The sequence below is a fragment of the Rousettus aegyptiacus genome, unplaced genomic scaffold (assembly GCF_014176215.1).
Source record: "Rousettus aegyptiacus isolate mRouAeg1 unplaced genomic scaffold, mRouAeg1.p scaffold_m13_p_6, whole genome shotgun sequence".
In the NCBI taxonomy this organism is placed as follows: domain Eukaryota; kingdom Metazoa; phylum Chordata; class Mammalia; order Chiroptera; family Pteropodidae; genus Rousettus; species Rousettus aegyptiacus.
The window spans coordinates 81,675,822-81,694,595 of NW_023416309.1; the positions used below are offsets into that span (position 1 = coordinate 81,675,822).

Sequence of the window (18,774 nt, forward strand, 5' to 3'; positions counted from 1 at the left end):
CCAGCAAAAAGATCACAACTCACTGTATTGCAACACTTGCTTTATTATGGTGGTCTGGAACCAAACCTGCAATATCTCCAAGGTATGCCTGTATCCCCAAAAGGTCATACTGCAGTATGTTTCTAGGTTCTTTACCATATGCTGAGAGTAAAGCTAGTTGTGATAAAGAGAATTAAGTGTGTGGGGTTATAGGGTTCACAACTTCCCCTCACAGGGGCCACTTCCTCAGTATAAAATAGGGAAGCCACACTGGAATCATCACAGGGCCCCTTCCTTGTCAGATGTTTAGAGAGCATTGCCCAACTCAAATACATTTAAAGGAAGAAAATGTCAACAGATATTACCTCAGCTGACTTAATTCACTTGTTCAAAGAAACATTTCCTGCTGGTTATAATTGTGCCAAGCCCTAGGCCAGGCACTGCAGATGCAAAAAGAGGAAAAAGTTTGGCCTCTGGCCTCTGTCTTCCATGAGTTCACAATTCGGTGAGGGAAAACAGCCGTGCAAGCAGTGACCACAGTGTCCCAAGGTGTGGACTGGGCTCTTAGACAGTTGCAGTGACTGGCAGGGTGGGTGACTAAGGAGTTAGGTCTTGAAAACTGACCAAGAACTGTGTCCATCAAAAAGTTGAAAACAAGGTTGTGAAGTCTTGAATGTAGAAGAGGTCATCGAGGCTGGGGACGACCTAGCCCAGAGGGCAGGGGGAGCAGAGCCGTGTCTGGACAGAAAGCACACCAGGAAGGAGACTGGCTCATTCTGTTCATATTTTCCTCCATTGTTTTGTCACATTTGGGGAATGCACCCTAATTTTCTTCATTTAAAAACTCCATAAAGACAGACCTTTGTCCCAGACCAGCAAAAATAAGGGGACTCTTTGAATCTGGCCCAAAGTCGAAGTAGGATGAGAAACTGATGGCCAGGGATCCTCTCTTGCTTAATTGGTAGTTCGTGGATGACAGGCAGAAAGGAATTAGGTGATCTACACCTGAAGCAAAAATACCACCACCACCACCACCACCCACACTCATATCTAGGATTCTACAGGAGACCAAAGAAAATTTTTCTCATTAACTTTTTGAGTTAGCAGCATGTAATCATTCATCCTGCAAACATTAATTAGGCCTGTTATTTTCACAAATGAACTCCAGCATCAGCACCTCTTAGGAATGCTTTCTGATTTCCCATGGGCTATGTTGTGAGCCCTTCTCTTGGTCCTGTATCTTGGGCCTCCCGATACAGGAGCCATACCTCGTTAAGGTGCTCAATATATGGTTATTGAATAACACTTAAGACTCTATGTTACCAGGGAACTCGAGACATAGCTTTAATAGAGGAAAGGCCCCATTCCAACAGCAACTCCATGCAAAATCCCTACCAGACTGAAGATGACCTATGTAAAGACCTATTGAAAACTCTAATCAAGTCTTTGAGTTTTCGCATATCAGTAAAATTTCCAAAATGTATTTTGTCAACGTGTACGTTTAGAAAAAAAGCAAAAAGAATTCTAGTAGCAGTCTTTTTATATTAAAAATGCCATTTCAACCCCGTAAGAGTAGGGAGGGAAAGAATCTCAAGATAAAGTACAGTTCTCTGAAGGGAATTAATTTTGCTTTATAAAACTCACTGTCATCCTTATTTTCCTCCTGCTGCTGCTTATGCAGCCCACTCAGCAGACAGGCACGCGAGAGGGCGGGGCAGAAGGGAGCCAAGCACGCGGAAGTAAGACCACAGTCCTGGACGGGGAAACTGAATATCGTAGAGTTTCAGTCTTCCCCAAATGAATGTTCTAATTTAACACAATTCCCAAGATCCATACTGGGAGAGAATGTGTCCCAAACAAAACGATCCAAAGCTTCACCTTGTAGGATAAACAAGAAAGCATGGCCGGGGCGGCGGGGGTTGGGGGGAGGGGGGGAGGGGGCGGGGAGCGGGAATGTAGTTGGAAACCTTTCTTACTAGGTAAAAACTAGAAATTTTAAATATTCAAAACTGATCATGGTAATTATACTAGATGAGTAGTGTGGAACAGGCTAAAAGGTGGAGATTATGCTATGGTTTAAAAAAGCACCAGTTACCCCAAAATTTCATTGGCTTAAAAGCCACAAAAGCTTTTCTCTCCGCTGCTACGTCCATCACTGGTCGGCAGGGGGCTCTGTTCACCCTGTTCTCAGGGGCCCAGACTGATCCAAATGCAGGGGGAGTGATGAGGCCGCAGTGCCCGGCGCTGGGATGATGGGGCTGTCCCATACCTGCGCTGCCCAATCCAGTGATGACAGCCACATGGGGCTGTCGAACCCTTGACATGTGGCTACTGAGACCGAGGAGCTAACTTTTTAAATTAAATTTAAATTAAATGTGAACAGTTACACGTGGCTATTGGACAGCCCCGCATCTGGGGGGGCTTCGCATTAGCAATTAAAGGTCCGAGGCCAGATGTGGAGTCACTTCTGCTCACAGTCACTGCCAGAACTTGTCACACAGCTTCACGAAAGCACAAGGGTCAGAAAGAGATATCCTTCTCTATCCAGAAGAAGTGCAAATGTTGGCCAGGAACACAAATGACTCCCACAGTAGAGAAGGACTTTTATAAGCCTAAAGCAGTGAAAGAACTCCGAAAGATTGCGTGTTGACTACAGAAAACTCACACCTAAATTTTAAGGCTAATGAACAGGAAAATTTCTCTCATTATAAAAAGTTCATAAAAATGAATTTTAAAAGACCCAAGTAGGGGGGAAAATGAGCAGAAGACATAAATGGCTAATCCACAGAAAGGAGCTACTGTACCAATTGCTAATTACTATCTGATGGAAATGTCATCACACTCATTAGTGAGGAAAAAAAAAAAAATGGAAGCCGAAACAGCGAAATACAGTTTTCATCTGTCAAAGCAGCAAAGGGAGATGTATGTAACTAATACGTGGTGCTGGGTAAGAGTGCGGTGCGATGCGCTCACTGGTGCCCTGGGCCTCATCTTTCTTAGAAACATCCACACCATTTGCCCCAGTAATACTACATCTAGGAATTTAGCCTTGAAAATAGTGATCAGATCGGTAAGACTACCAGACGGTCTGTGTTTCTGCTCCTCACAACCCCAGCACTGTAGGGATCGTCCCAAGACCAAGAAGGGAGAGTCGATATCAGCGTGCGGGCCACGCTCTCATCCGATGACTCCAGTGCTATGCTGTGCGCATTCATCCAGGGGTCTCGCGTGTGCGTGCACACACACGTACTCTTTTATATAGATTTTACCATTTGGGGCCCAACTTCTTGGGCGACCCAGCTGAAAGGGAAGACCTTTCAGCTCTTCGCAGCCTCACTTCCGCTCTCTCCTTTCTCAGGGGTGACCCTTCCTCTGACCTCTGTAACAATGCTAGCTACTCCTTCCTGAGGCAGGAGGCATGCCCAGGGCTTTCCACACATCAATTATGTTGTCTCCAATAGCCCCATGGGAGGGCTATTATTAACTCTATTTTAAGGTGAGGGAAATGAAGCACAGAGGTGTTATGCAATCTGCCCAAGAGGAAGAGAAGTGGGTGGGAAGGGCATCCCTGAACATCATGCAAACAGTCTAGGAGAGTCCACGCGGAATTCTATGAGAGGAGAATAGTGAGGGCAACTCGCTGAGAGGAGGCTTCCTGGAGAAGGTGGCATTTGAAGGGTAACTATGGGGTTTCTGGGAAGGGAGGACATTCTAGGTAGAGGGAATTACATGTGAAAGGCGCGCTGGGCATCTCCTCGATCCACTCCATGTTGAGTTATTGTCTTGGAACCGATCCCCATGCCACACAACTCCCGAGAGTTAGTGAATGTGCAGTCAGTAAGTATGTAACAGCGTGGTAGATCGCGTTGATGTTCTGCCGTGTCTCAGAACGGAGGGCGCGGGATGCGATCTAACTGGAAAGGGCTGCCTGCTTGCTGCCCATGCTGAAGACGTAGTTTTTCTTTTCGGCGGCAGGGGGCAGCAGAGAAAGCTGGAAGCTGGAGAATGTGCAGATTGCGTGGACTTCCGGTAGGTGAGGGACCCGCGGCAGGAGATTACGTCCCACACGGTGAAAAGCCCAGAGGTGAGTGCTGGTGCCTCGACCAGAAGCCACTTTTAGGAGCCATTTTTGTGTCTGGTGAAAGGATGCAGACAGAGCCCAGTTGGGTAGCATAAGTAAGGTGTTGGCATTCTCTTAGAATCCTGAAAGGAATGTTAGCAGTCAGTGGTCCCTCTCCCTTCTGAGGGATAGACACCTGCGGTGAGAAAAACCTCTGGCTTCCAGGCACCCCATGGAACGAGGAAGGACGGGATCTCCAGAAGCTCTGCTCACCCTGGACACACCCCAGTCCTGTCAGGGTCCTTGGTAGTCCCCTCAGCGCTGGCTACGTCTGCAAGCATGCTATGCTGGGTCTCTGCTGGCTGAGAGTATTTTAGGACAGGTGAGAAGACAAATGGATTCACACCACCCTCCTCCTCTCCAGAGTGATAATTATGCATGGTTAAAAACACCCCAGCGGGTTGTGAGCAGGAAGAAACTGACTCTTGCCCCAGTTCCAGACATGGACAATGGCGTCAAGGCCTGTAGGTGAAAATCGGAAATGCTTCCTCCTTTCAGCCTGGTTCTAAACCTCTCTGTGCTGACACATATGATAACTACCTCCTGCCAAGTGCCATGCCAGGCACTTCGTGAGGCATGTTGCATTCGTTTGCTCATGAAAAACCTGTAGGACCTCTGCAAGTGAGGAAATACTATCTCCACTTTAGAAATCAGAAAACTGAGGCCCAGAGACATTTACTGGTCCAGAGTCATAGGGCAAATGGGAAGCAGACCTGGGTGCCCAGCTTCACTGTTTTGGATTCCAAAGCGTGGCTCTTAATAATCATTCATAACTTACACATGGTATTTATCCGGTATGTATTGGCTTGCTGTGGCTACTACAACTACCTACCACAAACTTGGGGCTTAAAGCAGCAGAATCTAATTCTCTCACAGTTATAGAGGCCAGAAGTCTGAAATCTAGGAGTCAGCAGGGCCATACTCCCTCCAGAGGTTCCAGAAGAGAGTCTTTCCCTTGCCTCTTGCAGTTTCTGGGCGCTGCCAACATCCCATGGCTTATGGCTGCATCCCTCTGATCTCTGCCCCCACGGTCTCATTGCCTCCTTTTCTGTTTGTGTCAAATCTGCCTCTTCCTCTTATGAGGATTAGTGTGCTTGCATTTAGAGCCCTTTGGTCACCCAGGATAATCTCGTCTCTGGATCCTTAATTCAATAACATCTGCAAAGACTCTTTTTCCAATAAGGTAACATTTATAGGTCCCAGAGATTAGAATGTGGGTACCTTTCAGGAGGCCATATTTCAGCCTACCACACCATATTTGCCCATTCCTTCTTTAATGTATTTCTTCAGAGACCTTAATTGTGTATATTGGGCATTATGCTAGGACCTAGAGCTAGAAAATCAAAAGAAAAATGACACAGTCATCCTTTCCCTCAAGGACCTTGTAGTCACTGTGTGGCCTTTCATACTTGTTTCCAGATGCTCTTGATAAATAAAAGGAGAGATGACAGGACAGTCACAACAAAAGCTAGTACTTACTACCTGTGGCAATGGTCTTGCATTTACATATATCAACTCACTTGACCCTCACAATAGCCTTAACCCCGTCTGTAGGGTGGCTTCACACTCTGCACTTGTCACCTCTCTGCACAGAATGCTACAGGAGCATAAGCCAGAGGCAGTCAAGGTGGGAAAGATGTGGTCAGGGAAGGCTTCTTGCAGAAGGTGCCACTTCCACAAAATCAGGAGGGATGAGAGTTGGCCAGAAAGTGGGATGGGAGAGGGGGTAAGAGTGAAAAAGTGCCCCAAGCAGGAGGCAGGAGGGAGCTGGGATGCTCCCAGACAGGAGCGAGAGATAGAAACAGGAGAGGCCTAAGCCTGCCCCTGGATTCTCAGCAGGGGATCCACCTGCTTACACTTGTGTTTCTCCCTAGAGGATGGGCCAGAATCCTAGCTGCTTCTTTCAAGGATATTTCCCAGATGTTCCAGTTGAGGCTGCTTCAGGTTTTGGAGATCACTTGTAAGAAGAAAGGAGGAGGGAAGCTCCCAGCTTCCTTGCTTACCCCTACCCCAAAGGGGCCTCTTGCCTCCCTAGGGCGAACCCCTCCACCCTAAGGCTCCAAGCCTACAGGTGGGCCTTGCTGTGGGTATTCCCTTGCCACATCTATTGGGGCTGCACTTTGAGCTCTCAGGACAAGGAGTGAGGAGCCCTGGGATCTGATGCCAGGTCTACTTCTAACAACCTAGAAACCTTGAAAATCACATCATCTCAGAAGGTCCTTCTAAACCCTGAGCAGGCCTATTGAGCAACCAGAGCCTGGGCCTTCAATGCAGATCACACTGCATCATGACTGCCCAGCTCTCTCAGTCCAGCAAGGAAAGAGACCTTGGCTGCTCTTCTTTCTCCATCCCCCAGGCATTCGACAAAAAGAACGTGGCAACCCAGAGAGAGTGCCTGTGATGTGCCCTGCGGGCCTCTGCAGCGCAGTGGTAAGCAACAGAAGCAGTCCCAAGGCCACGACTGGTGGGGAAGGCAGGTGGCCATCACCCAGCAGCAGTAAAATTGCAGAAGGACCTGGGCAAGGAGTCAGGGGTCAGGGAGGGCTCCCCTAAGGAGGGGACTTTTGAATTTGACATGATTCTGTCTTTGGGAGAAGAACCACAAATCTGGTTGTGGGCGTGGTTCACCTGGGATTTGTTCACACTCAGATCTGAGGCCCCACCTCTGCCAGTTGAGGGTGAGGTCTCCCAGCTCTCCTAGGCCCTGTTTTTAGGGGCTCTGAGAGCCATTTTGGCAGCTCCCAACAGGGGTCAGCCCCAGGTCCTGCCTATCTCCTTGATGTGCTGAGCCTCTTGAGTGGGAGAAAAAGTGCATGAGCTGACTTTGCAGGAATGAGTGAGAGTCCCTGGGCAGGCAGCGGCTCCCAGCTTCCACTCTCTACCTCCTGCCAGGGCCAGTGGGCTGGCTGGACCTCCAGCAGCCAGCTTCTTCCCCTCCCCCAGCTCTCCCCATTCATTCTTCACTTCCTTCTTCATTTCACAGGACAGGTAGACAGGGAAGCAATGCATACATCATTTTGCATACATTAGTTCTAATCTTTAGTCACTCCTGAGAGTCGCTATTATTATCCCCATTGTAGAAATAAGGACACTGAGACTCAAAAATGTTAGTTTCTTGCTGAGGGGCATCCAGCTAGCAGAGACGCCCACCCCTAGAACATCCCCACCCAGCCCCCACAGCCTCCCTTTCCCCGTTCCCCATATCTAGTACTCTCCAATTCTCAATATCACACATCTCTCTTTCCCAGGAGGTGCTCCTGTAGGAATTAATGTGTCAAGGGGTAAAGGGTGGCTAAAGGCCAAGTTCATCCCTGGAGCTGGGGCTGGAGAGAAGGAAACCTAGCATTCTGAAGCCACATGATGGCTGCTGCGTAGCATATATTTGGAGTTGAGCAGGAGACCACAGAGGTAGAAACTGGCCCAGGGAGCGGATGCCAGACGGCGCATGCGCAGAACTGGGCCCCAGCCACCCTGGACCCACTGTTTGATTCCCTGCACCGCTCTTGGCTCCTAAAGATGATAAGGCATGGCCTCATCTCCTCTGGGCAAGGGCTTTCTCTGGACCCTCTCCTGGCTAGAGGCCAGGGACAAGAAGGTGATTAAGACACAAACTGCCATGGAGGGTTTCCTAGAATGGTTGGGGAAACGGGCGCCCCAACAGAGAATTATAAAACTAAGGTATCTTGAGGAAGGGCCAGAACCGACTAATTGGCAAGATGGAGTGCCATCAGGGAAGGCTTCCTGGAGTAGGAAACCTCTGAACTGAGCTGAAAAGTGTGAGTGGGGTTGGGCTCAGTGGAGGCCTGTCTTAGGGTGGGGGACACCTGGTGCCACAAGGGTCTGGCATGCTGAGCAACAAGGTAGAGGGATGAGAGGAGAGCCAGGCCAAGTTCTGCAGGGCCCCCAGGCAAGGCTGGGTGTGGGACTGAGGAGCTGCGCTGGAGGGTCAGCCGAGCACTACTGGAAGGGGGCTAAGGTCCAGGCCTGGAGGCTCTGCCAGTCTTTAGGGCTGAGATTCTCTGCTGGGCTCTGAGCTTGGGCATCAGGGCTGCCAGGGAGAGATGAGGGTGGGAACCCGGACAAAGGCAGGGACACTCTAAGGTGTCGGGTGTTCCTGGGCCCTGCAACAGACATGCCTAGTGGAAGGCCCTTGCTTTTCCTTGCTTCCTCCTGTGTGCACCTGGTCTTCTCTCTATCCCAGGGTTCTTCCTCCTACTCCTCTCTGTACCCAGAGCTGGCCTCAGAGTGCTGCTGGTAGGGGAGGAGGCAGGGGAGGCGGAGACTCTGTGGTCCTACATCTGGAGACTGTTCTTTCCAAGGCAGCGTGGATAAGGTTAAGTAGGGAGTAGGGAGCCTAGATCTAGACTGGATAGGAATCCTTGCCCTGACGCTCACAAGCTGTGTGGCCTAGGGTAAGTAGTTCAACTTCTCTGGGTCTCAGCTTCCTTGGAGAGGAACGTAACAATGATGAATGTAATACGCTAAAATACGAACTACCTTGGACACACTGACCACTAGGTACTGCTAGGTACCCACAAAGGGCACAGAGATGGGCTGGCCGTGGGTAGGGAAACTGAGGGCGCATGAGAGGCTGTTGGATTCCGACGCGGATGGACCGGGGCTCAGGCCTCATAACGAAATTCTCCAAAGGCGGGGCGGGGACTCTGGGCAGCTCCGAATTCACGGACACTTGTCGCGCCTCCACCCTCCGGGATTTTCGTGCTTGGACGCGAGGGAAACTGAGTCAGCGGCAGCGGCTCCCGGCGCGCGGCGCGGCGCGGCTGCTTTTGTCTGCAGCCTCCGCGCCGCCGCCGCCCGCCCCGCCCGCCCCGAGCGGCGGGGCTGCGGCGCCGCGCCTGACACGGCCGCCGCCCCCGGGCGGAGGGAGGCTGCGCGGCGCAGACCCGCGCGGCGGCCGGCGGCCCCGGCGGACGCGCGGCGATGGCGGCGGCGGCGCGGGGCGCGCGGCGGCGGGCGCGGCGAGCGGCGCGGGGCTCCGGCTAGCTGCGGGGCCGGCCCGGATGGCGGGCGGCGCGGGCTGGGCGGGCGCCCCCGCGGCTCTGCTGCGCTCGGTGCGCCGCCTGCGCCAGGTGTTCGAGGTGTGCGGCCGCGACCCCGACGGCTTCCTGCGCGTGGAGCGCGTCGCGGCGCTCGGCCTGCGCTTCGGCCAGGGCGAGGAGGTAAGGGGGCCGCGGGTGCGCGCCCGCGCCCCGTCCCCGGAGCCTCCGTCTTCCCTCACCCCCGCCTCCTCCCGGCGCCGGCCTCCGAACCCCCTCTGAATCCCCTCCCCCAGCTTCCCTGCCGTTCCTCCTGCCCAAGGCGGTGGCTTTCACCCCGCGAGGACTCCCGCCTGCCAGTGCCACCTCCTGCTCCCCCGTCTGACCTGAGGACCTCGCGCCCCGGGGCTTCCCCTCTCCTGTGGGACGCTCGCTTTCCACCATTAGCATCCGTGCCGCGAGCGTCAGGCGTCACACCCAGGGTGGCCTCTCTGCCCACCTTTCCTCCCCCGCAGTGCTGGCTCCTCTGACTGGTCTGCAACCCACTCGGTGTTTGGGGGGAAACCTGGCCTCAGGACCCCTGCTCCTGTGCGCGAATTCCAGGACTCAGTGGGGAGGCGCGCGACCCACTAGGCCTAGCCAAGGGGTGGAGAGGACAGCTAGGGGTGCTCTGCAGCCCCCCTCCTTGACTGCACTCCCCTGCGTAGAACAGAGAAGGGGGTGTCTGCTCGCGGGTCATACTGGATTCTTGGGCCAGTGCCTGCCTGGTGACACCCCATTCAGGCCTTGATGTACAGGCCTGGCTGGCAGCTGGCTGTGCCGGCTGCTGCAGGCCTGTGAGAGCCAACCTCGGGGAGCGGCAGCTGAGCAGTGTTTCCTGTGGGGGGCCTGCATCTATTTGGGGAAAAGAGGAGTTATGTTGGTGGTTAGGGCTGGAATCAGAGGGTAGGTGTTGTTAGTGCGGTGAGCAGAAGAATAGCAATAAATGCCTCATAGATTAGTGTCCTCTTATGCTTTGGGCACAGGGACTGGTAACTATGTCTGGGAGAGGGCAAGGTACCCACCTGGCAGGTGAGAATCCCCATCCTCGTGCTACTGCCCCCTCTGAAATGGTCAGAGGACAGAAGCCCTGAGTAGTGAGTTTCCAAGACCACCTAAGGCCTCAGGCTCTGCATGGGGTACATGGGACCACAGGACTCAAATGGGCGCTCGCTGGCATTCTGTTCCTGGGACAGCTCAGGCCTAGCATTTCAGAACATGGGAGAAGCCAGGGCATAGCTACATTGGATCCATGCCTTCCTGTCAGCTGCAAGTGGGAGATGACAATCATATCTCCATGACACATGGGCATGGTGGGGACTTGAGAGTTCCTGGGAGCAGTAGGTGGAAGAGAATGAGGCAAGTGTCAAGTTTGAGAGCTTGGGTACCCTATCCCAGGAAGCTCACTGCTGCAGTTCTTGTCAGTGCCCACCAAGCCTTTCTACAGGCTGTGGCCCACCCTCCTACTCTGCAGGGCTTTGCTCAGGGGCATTTCCTGCAGCCACCTTGATCCTTTTCCTTCCCCCAAAGGCCAGCCAGTCCCCTTCTCTCATCTGGGCAGTCCCCCTGGTATGTGGAGAGTCCCAGCTCCTCAGGACACAGGCTGCAGGGGAGAAAAAGCCACTGGCTCTGGCTGGAACCTGGAGGTCCAGAACTGCAGAGACTCAGTGGTGGGAAGGGCTTCCCCGCAGTCTCTGGCAGGAGGCCGTGCAGGCTCAGCCGTGAGCCCCCAGCATGCCTCACCACCTTATCCCTGAGCTGGACAACTCCTGTTGTTAGACCCTTCTCTCTCATACACTCTAGAGCCAAACCTATTTGTCTTGTGGTTCTGCACAGGAACTCACATGGGGTCTCTCTTCTGCATGGCAGCCTTTAAATATTTGAAAACAGTGCTCCTGTCCCCTTCACTTCCTCCCATCTTCCCTTCTCCAGGCCAAATACCCCTATTTCTGAAGCCCAAACCATTTCCATACAACCCAGCAGGGGCCAAACCTCTGGTTCTGGCCCCAGAGCTGCCACTGACTAATTGTTTTCCTAATAACAATACGGGGGGTCTGGATCAGGAGTTCCCCAGGACTGTTTCAGCCCCAGCACCTCACACTGCAGACAGCTCTGAGTGAGGTTACCTTTTAAACAGTGTATCACACTTTCCACTCATATTAAGTTTCTAGCCATCAAAACCCTCAGGGATCTTTCTTTAAACCTGTGCCAAGCCAGGATTCCCTTCTATCCTGGAGGAGGGTCAGTGATTTCTTTCTTTTTAAAGCATAATTTTATATCATTGCAGAAGCAGCTCATGGCACAGTAGGAAATTAGAAATATAGACAAGCAAAAATAAAAGTGTCATGTTCCCATCTCCCAGGGAGCCCCACTGTGACACCTTGGTCACATGCTTCCAGAGCTATTTCTATGCTTATATGAAGAGATTTTCCATAAAATGAGATCATACTGTGCATACTGTTTTGTAACCTGATTTTTTTCCAGTAAATGTTCAGCATTTTCCTGCTTTAATAAATTCTCGTCTCATTTACTATGCAGATCTTATTCACATTTCTCTATTTGGCCCCAAAATGTCCATTTATGCTGTTTTGTTTAAACCAGTTTCCTGTCCAGAATTGTGCAATGTATCCAGTTGTTGTGATCCTTAGGTCTTACTGTAACATAATTCTTTTTATTTTAATAACTCTGACTTGTTGAAGAGATCAGGCCTGTTGTCTGTGTCAGTAATTTCTTCAATCTAAACCTGTTATTTAGTTCTTATTCCTGTTAAATTTCATCCTGTTCATTTCATCCCATTGTAACACAATAGAATTTCAAATCCTACCTCTGTCTCTCTCAGATGCTATGCTGCCTGTAGGTTGGAGAAGCTGATGCTTGTTGTCTGAATCCTTGGGACTGATTGGAAATGCAGGGCAGGACCACGGACAGGGCCTCATAGAGTGTGTTTCTGCTCGCGCTGTGTCACTGACTGAGACCCCAGAAATACATTTTGCATCCCTACTCACTACACACTGAATTCACATATGCATTACAAAATAGGCATGTCACTTCCTTGCAGAGAGGGGTCCCTTCAGAATGCTATGTACTCAACAATTTCTATTTCATTCACTTAAAAACCAGGCAGAGACCTTGATTTCCCAGCCCACTGGTGCTCCAGGGTGGACAACCACCATTTATTAGATATAGTATTCAGTGAATGCTGATTATCCACTATTTACCAACTACCCCGAGAATACCAGGGATACCAGAATTAAATACTTTGCAAAAATCAAAATATAGTGGTTGCAAAATATAAAATAAATATTCACGAGGCCATACCAATATAAAGAAACGATTGAATGAATGAATAAATAAATACTAGGAAAATCTCCCATGTGGAAGAAATTCAAATAATTTTCGTAGATAATTCTCCATCAAGGAGGTGGAGCATAACTCCCCACCTCTTGAGTGTCAGTTGTGTGTGGCGACTGCCTTCTAAAGAACACAGTATGGGAAGAGTAACTTTATAGTTGAGAAGCCTGACAAGCACGACCTTAGCCAGGGGATCAAGGTCAACAACAGTAATGCGTTAGGTAGATATGATGTGATGAAAATGGTGCTTTATCGCTATGATCTTCTAAAACCATCACCCCAGTCTGGTCGTGAGAAAAACAGCCAAATCTCAGCTGAGAGACATTCTACAGAACACCTGATTAGTATACCTCAGACCTGTCAAGGTCATCAAAGCCCAGGAAAGTCTGGGAAACTCATAGTCAAGCAGAGCCTAAGGGGACATGGGAGCTAAATGGAATGGCATCCTGGATGGGATCCTGAAACAAGAAGAGGACATTAGGTAAAAACTAAGGAAGTCTGAATAAAATATGGACTTTAGTTAATAATTTACGGAATCCTAGCGGAAAAGAGAAGACAAGGAAATTTGATGGAAACATAAGTAATATGTGAAACACAAAGCTTGGCCTTAAAAAGAATGTAAAGATTGGGAGAACACCACTGTCCCAGCCCTGAAAGTCTATGGCAAGTTCATAAAATGATGGCCCAGTGCCCTGAACCTATATTGACCTCTGATGTCTTGCTTTTTTGCCCCTAACCTTTCTAAGCCTTTGTCTTCTCATCCATAAAATGGGATGATAATAGTCCCCCTTCCACAGGGTTCTGGTGGGGCTTGAATGAGTTAAGACTTGTAAAGCGCTTAGTTCAGTATCTGCACAGAGGAGACCTGCTGTCAGAATTGCTGCCGCCGCCGCCACCACCGCCGCTATTATTATATTTTAAACACAAGCATCTTTGAGAGGCTGTTCTGGACAGGGGGGGTTTCCTTGGGGTTGAGGTCAAGATCTGGGACCAGTCTCGTATACTCTCAGCCCACCCTCCTTATCCAGCTTGGTCTTCAGCCCCTTCTTGCATCCTTCTAGCAGTGTGGGAATGGAAGACATTGAAGACAGCTAGAGACTTCTTGTACCACATTCCCTGTTACATGTTCTCCTTTTTCCAGTTTGAAAACCAACCTTCTTGCTAGAAAAATGGAAACAGAAGTAGCTTAGTGGTGTCTCTGTCATCTGTTTACACAGCACCATCTTGTCCTTCCTGCTGGAGGCCCACTCCAACATCCCAAAGGGGACTGTGACTTATATGAGGGAGGCAACTCAGCTCTAGCCAATCCGGGACTAGTCTGTAATTTCTCTCCTTTGCAGCTACCTTGTGGAGGTGGCCAGAAGCCCTGGGGCACCATGCCTCCTTGTCAATATTGAGCAGGAGACAAAATAAGGATCCCAATTAGTCTAGAGGGTCCCCATCTCCTCTAGACTAATGGCTACCATGAGAGAGATACCGGTGCCACCAAGCTTCAGCAGGGGGTCTGAGCTGGCAAATGGGTCGTGCTTGAATGGGCCGAGACTGATCAGGAGCCAGCCCCAAGGTTGGGGTCTACCTCTGAGATACTTGGGCTGCCAAGGACAGGAGAACCCTGAACTAAAGCTTAGTTCTTCCCAGAAGGAGGGTGATTGGATGTTGAGGAAGAAGTAACCGTGTTCCTTCATGTGGCTGGAGCTTGGAAAGTAAGCCCTGTTACTGGGGAAGTAGCAGGAGGAGAGACTCGAGGGGGAGGTGGGGCCAGGTCAGGGAAGGTTCAGCCGTTCTCTGGATGGTGAGAAGATCGAGTCAGCAAGGTCAAATGTGTGTGTGACAACAGAGGCTGGACCCGGGAGGGGCTGTGACACATGGTCAGAGAGGAAGAGGGTCCTGAGTTGGGTAGTGGCAGAGGGTACAGAATTGGCGGGGGCCCAGAAGGCCTGTGAAGCCCCAAGAAGTCACTCCTGAATGATAGGATTCACGGCTGTTTTGGAGAACAGGCCTCCTCTGTGTGCCCCAAGCTAATGGGGATGTGATACAGACTACAGAACTGGCAAAACAGAAGGAAAGCCCAGGTGCTCCAAACCTCACAGGAAAGGCAGAAGTACCTGTGGCCCATGGGAGGGGAATAGGACAGAAATGGGCTCAAAAAGACCTCCTTCCTGTGTTTCTGTCCCATCTGGATACAACTCAGTGCTCCTGGGGTTGGAGGTCATTGTGGAAGCAAGGGCTGAGGCTGAGGGCCCTTGGGAGTGGGGAGTGAGCACAAGGCAGTAAGCCCTGGGCACCAAAGTCTGGGAGGGGCAAGCCCTAGCTGGGATACCAGCACCCTTGGCATGCCTGCGTCACAGTTTGGCTGTGCTAGGAAGAGGGGCATGTGAAGAAAGCCCACAGGGATTGGTCCATCTTGTCAGATATTCTTAGCCAGAATCCATGTGGCAAAACCTCACTGAGTTATAGCTTCATTCCCAAGACCCTGGGTTCTAGAGGAGTGGTCCCCAACCTTTCTGTAACCAGAAACCAGTGTTCCTATGAGAATCTAATGCCTGATGATCTAAGGTAGAGCTGAGGCGGTGATGCTAGCACTGGGGAGCAGCTGTAAATACAGATGAAGCTTCACCCACTGCTCACCTCCTGCTGCACAGCCCTATTCCTAACAGGTCACGGACTGGTACTGGTCCACAGCCCAGGAGTTGGGGACTCCTGTTCTACAGAAGGAAGCTCCAGGTTGGGGAAGGCCTGGTGGGGAGCAAGTACAATCCATGCCTCCCTTGGTAAGGCCTTCCAAACAGCAAGACACCTTCAGAGGGGTTTCAGTAGGTGGAGAATCTCAAAGCATTGACTGAGCTCCCTTAGGTTCTGGGTATTCACCCTATGAATAGAGGATTCATCTCTCCCCCTTCTTTTTACAGGTGGATGACAAAGGGCTCAGGGTTACCAGGCTGGGTGGGCAAAATGGCTTTCTGACCTGGGCCCAACTTTGAGGCCCAGGAAACTTCCCTAGATCCAGGAAGAGTGACAAAAAAGGCAAAGAAGAGAAAAGGAGACAGGGGCGATGGTGGAAGCAGAGCAGAGGGAGAAGAACTTAGCTTGCGGCTGACGGCTGCAGTGGCAGAGCCAGGAGAGAGGTCGGACTGGAGGATGCCTGCAAGCCTCCCAGAGCTGGAAGGCAGGAGCTGGGATCTCAGGAGCCTGGTGGGTGTGGGGTAGGAGGCTGAGAGACCGCCCCTCTTTCCATAGGCTGGGGCTCCACCACCATCTGCACTGGTCAACCCTGCTTTGGAGGGCAGTGCAGCCGCTGTGTGCCTGGCGGGCCCCACCCAGGTGCCCCACCCCGTGCAACTTGGTGCAGACAGGAACACCTGTGTTCACAGGTCCATTAGCATGGGATCGGGAGCTGGTGTCTGCACCAGCCCTGCAGTGAGTGTGTATGGCCCGGGTGGGGCTGGGCTCCTCTGCCTCCAGCTGCAGTGGCCCCTTTGGCCCACCTTGTGGTCACCCCCACCCCAGACCCTGAGCAGTCCCACCAGATGGAGTCAGAAGGGGAGGCTGACAGCTGGCTGAGATTGACAGAGAGGGCGAGCGAGACCCAGGCAGGAGGGAGGGGGAAATGCCTGCTGGCCTGGAAAAAGAATAAGTGCCATGCCTGGGTTAACTGCTGTCCTCCCCCTCACCCCAAAGGACTGGCCAAACTCTCCAAAGTTTTTATAGAGTGGTCTTAATGGAAATACCTTTTGCATTCGGTGGTTGTCTTAATACATGTTTTCAAGACTGAAAAAATTGTTTCTCCCATTAACATCTTGTATATGCCAAAACGATAAACCCAAACCTTTCCAGGCACTGAGAAACAGGAGTGACCAGGAGCTTGCATTCGGATTGTGGGGAGTATGGGCTGGGAAAGAGACAGGCAAAGGCATCAAAATTACAGCCAGCGGTGTTAGGTTCTAGGAGGAAACAAAATAACGAAACAAAAACCGATAGAATATTTTTGACCTTGGAATGACCATGGAAGGCCTCTTCTGTCATAGATGGACATTTAGGTGAAGACTGGAATGAAATGGAGACTGCACCTTGCAGATCTCTGTGGCGGCTGATTCAGGCAGAGGCAGGAGGGGACCTGGGGGTTAGAGGCACAGCAGTCAGTCTGCTAGGACAAAGAGCAGTGAAGGGAGGGGGCAGGAGGCTGGGCAGCAGAGTGGGTACGGGGAGACAGAGAGAGCAGTAGGGAGGCTGTCACTTCTTCCAAGTAAGATGCTGGAGGCACAGAGCAGGGAAGCAGAGGTGAAGTGGCCAGGTTTGGATAATAGAATCCATTGGTAGTGGGGTATGAGAGAAGGAGAATTTGAAGGCAGGGATGGGGGTGGCTGAACAAGGAGTCAGGAGTTCCACGTTGGCCTGTGAAACCTGAGATGCACCTGGTGTCCAGGTGGACGTGTGGCGCCAGCACTGGACAGACAAGTCCAAGGAATGCACCTCAGGCCTGCTCCTTCTGGCAGAGCCTCAGCTCTTTCTCTTTCTTTACCACGCCCTTAGGTCTCACTGCCCACAACAGAGCAGTTTACGTGAGGGAAAAGCATAGACCGTGATTAAAGTATGATTCAGCCCACTTTAAAAGCCAGGCTCAGGTTGGGGGTCCAGGGACTCGGCTAGGCTGGCTTGGGGCATCTTATCTTCCAGGGTGGAAGACATCTCAAAATGCCTGCCTGACCATCTTCTGTCTGGGATGCTGGCTGCCCATCTGCCCAGCCTCTCAATCTGAGAGCTGCCCCTTGCGTCCTCTGTGCAGAGTATGAACTGGCTAGAGCCATAATTAATTGTTTGAACATGCTATTGACATGGCCGCTAGCCCTCTCCAGGGTATCCTGATTGGAGCCATCCTGTGCAATTTAGAGTTGGACTCTTTGCACCCTTCTGCCCCTTCCTGTCTCCACCCCTTCTTCAGTATCTTCTGATCCCCAGAGCTCCCCCTCCCCCACCACCCCAGAGTATTAGCCAGAGCCACCAATTCCTTGTAAACTGCCACCCCTGGGGTCACTGCTGAGGTAACTATTACCCATAGTGGCTCTTAGGGACCAAGGGGGCAGAGCAGCCAGAATCCAGAAGTTTGTATACTAATGATCCAGGAGGAGAGTGGGCCTCCTGGTAGCCATGCCCCAAACTATAACTGTTAGGGTCTCTGAGTTCCCTTTAGACCTAAGACCTTGACTCAAACCCACATCTCATGTGCTGTGGCACAAAACTCAGAAAAGATTGCCAACTTCCTCCAATCGTGTTTATTTATCGTACATGGGCTTACAGTGGGCACTATCCCCCGGGAGATCCAAGCTAAGGCCAATACCTAGACAAGATAGACAGAGGGCTGATTTATACCAAAACAAAAACCGAAAGGGAGAAAAGGTCCATTCAATGCTTGTGCTGCTCTAGAATAGCCCTGCCAAGAGATGGGGACTCACTGCCACTCCAGGCAAGGCCATTCAAGACTCTGGCTGAATTCTCTTTCACAGAGTGAGCTAAAGTCTGTCTTCTAGAATTCCATCTGCTACTCATTCCTCCCTCTTCCCATCCATCCAGCCACCTACTTGCCCATTCAACAATGCATTCATTTATACATCCGCTTATCCTTTTATCTACCCATTCATCATCCCCTTCACTCAACCATCTACCTGCTCATCCATCCATCCATTTATTCATCTATCTACCCACCCACCCTGCCATCTGTCTACCTGCCAGTCCACCCAGCAGTCAACCCATTCATCCCTCTATTCATCTTTCATTACCCATCCATCGATTTGTCCACCTATCTGCTTACCCACCCTTTCACCAGCCTCCCCAGCCTGCCCGTCAGTCCATCCACCACTCAACATTCACTGATTATCTACCAGGATCAAGGCCTAAGCATAAGTCCAGGGATGGAGACTGGAATTTTCAGGGAGTGACAGATGGCTGTATATTGCGAAGGCACAGGAAAGGCAGGAGGATGAGAGCTCAGGCTGGAATCAGAGTCAGGTGGTGACCTAATGAGGGGCTCAGGAAATAGGACTATGTGGCCGGCTCAGATGGGCTTTGGATGGGTAGTGAACAGCCCAGCACATGTCTACCTTGATTGGAAGTAGCTATCTTTTTATGATTGCTTTCTTCTCACATAGATCATCAGGTCTGGTGAGAGCTAAGGCCCTGCTGGAAGATGTGAGGGCCCAGATGATTTAATAGGTGCTTATTATGATGGATGGACATCAGTTTCTTTATCTACAAAATGGGGGTCATAACCCCTATTCGTGTGACTGTTTTGAG

At 51.1% G+C, this 18,774-nt stretch overlaps 1 protein-coding gene across 1 annotated transcript in view; it reads left to right on the forward strand.

The window, feature by feature from the left end:
• Nucleotides 1–9,095: 9,095 nt before the first annotated feature.
• RAB11FIP4 (RAB11 family interacting protein 4) overlaps nucleotides 9,096–18,774 on the forward strand; it is a 102,876-nt gene continuing 93,197 nt past the window's right edge. The window contains exon 1 of the mRNA XM_036222734.1: nucleotides 9,096–9,279. Within this exon, the coding sequence (XP_036078627.1) occupies nucleotides 9,121–9,279 (159 nt within the window). The 5' untranslated portion in view covers nucleotides 9,096–9,120. The remainder of the gene's footprint in view (nucleotides 9,280–18,774) is intronic.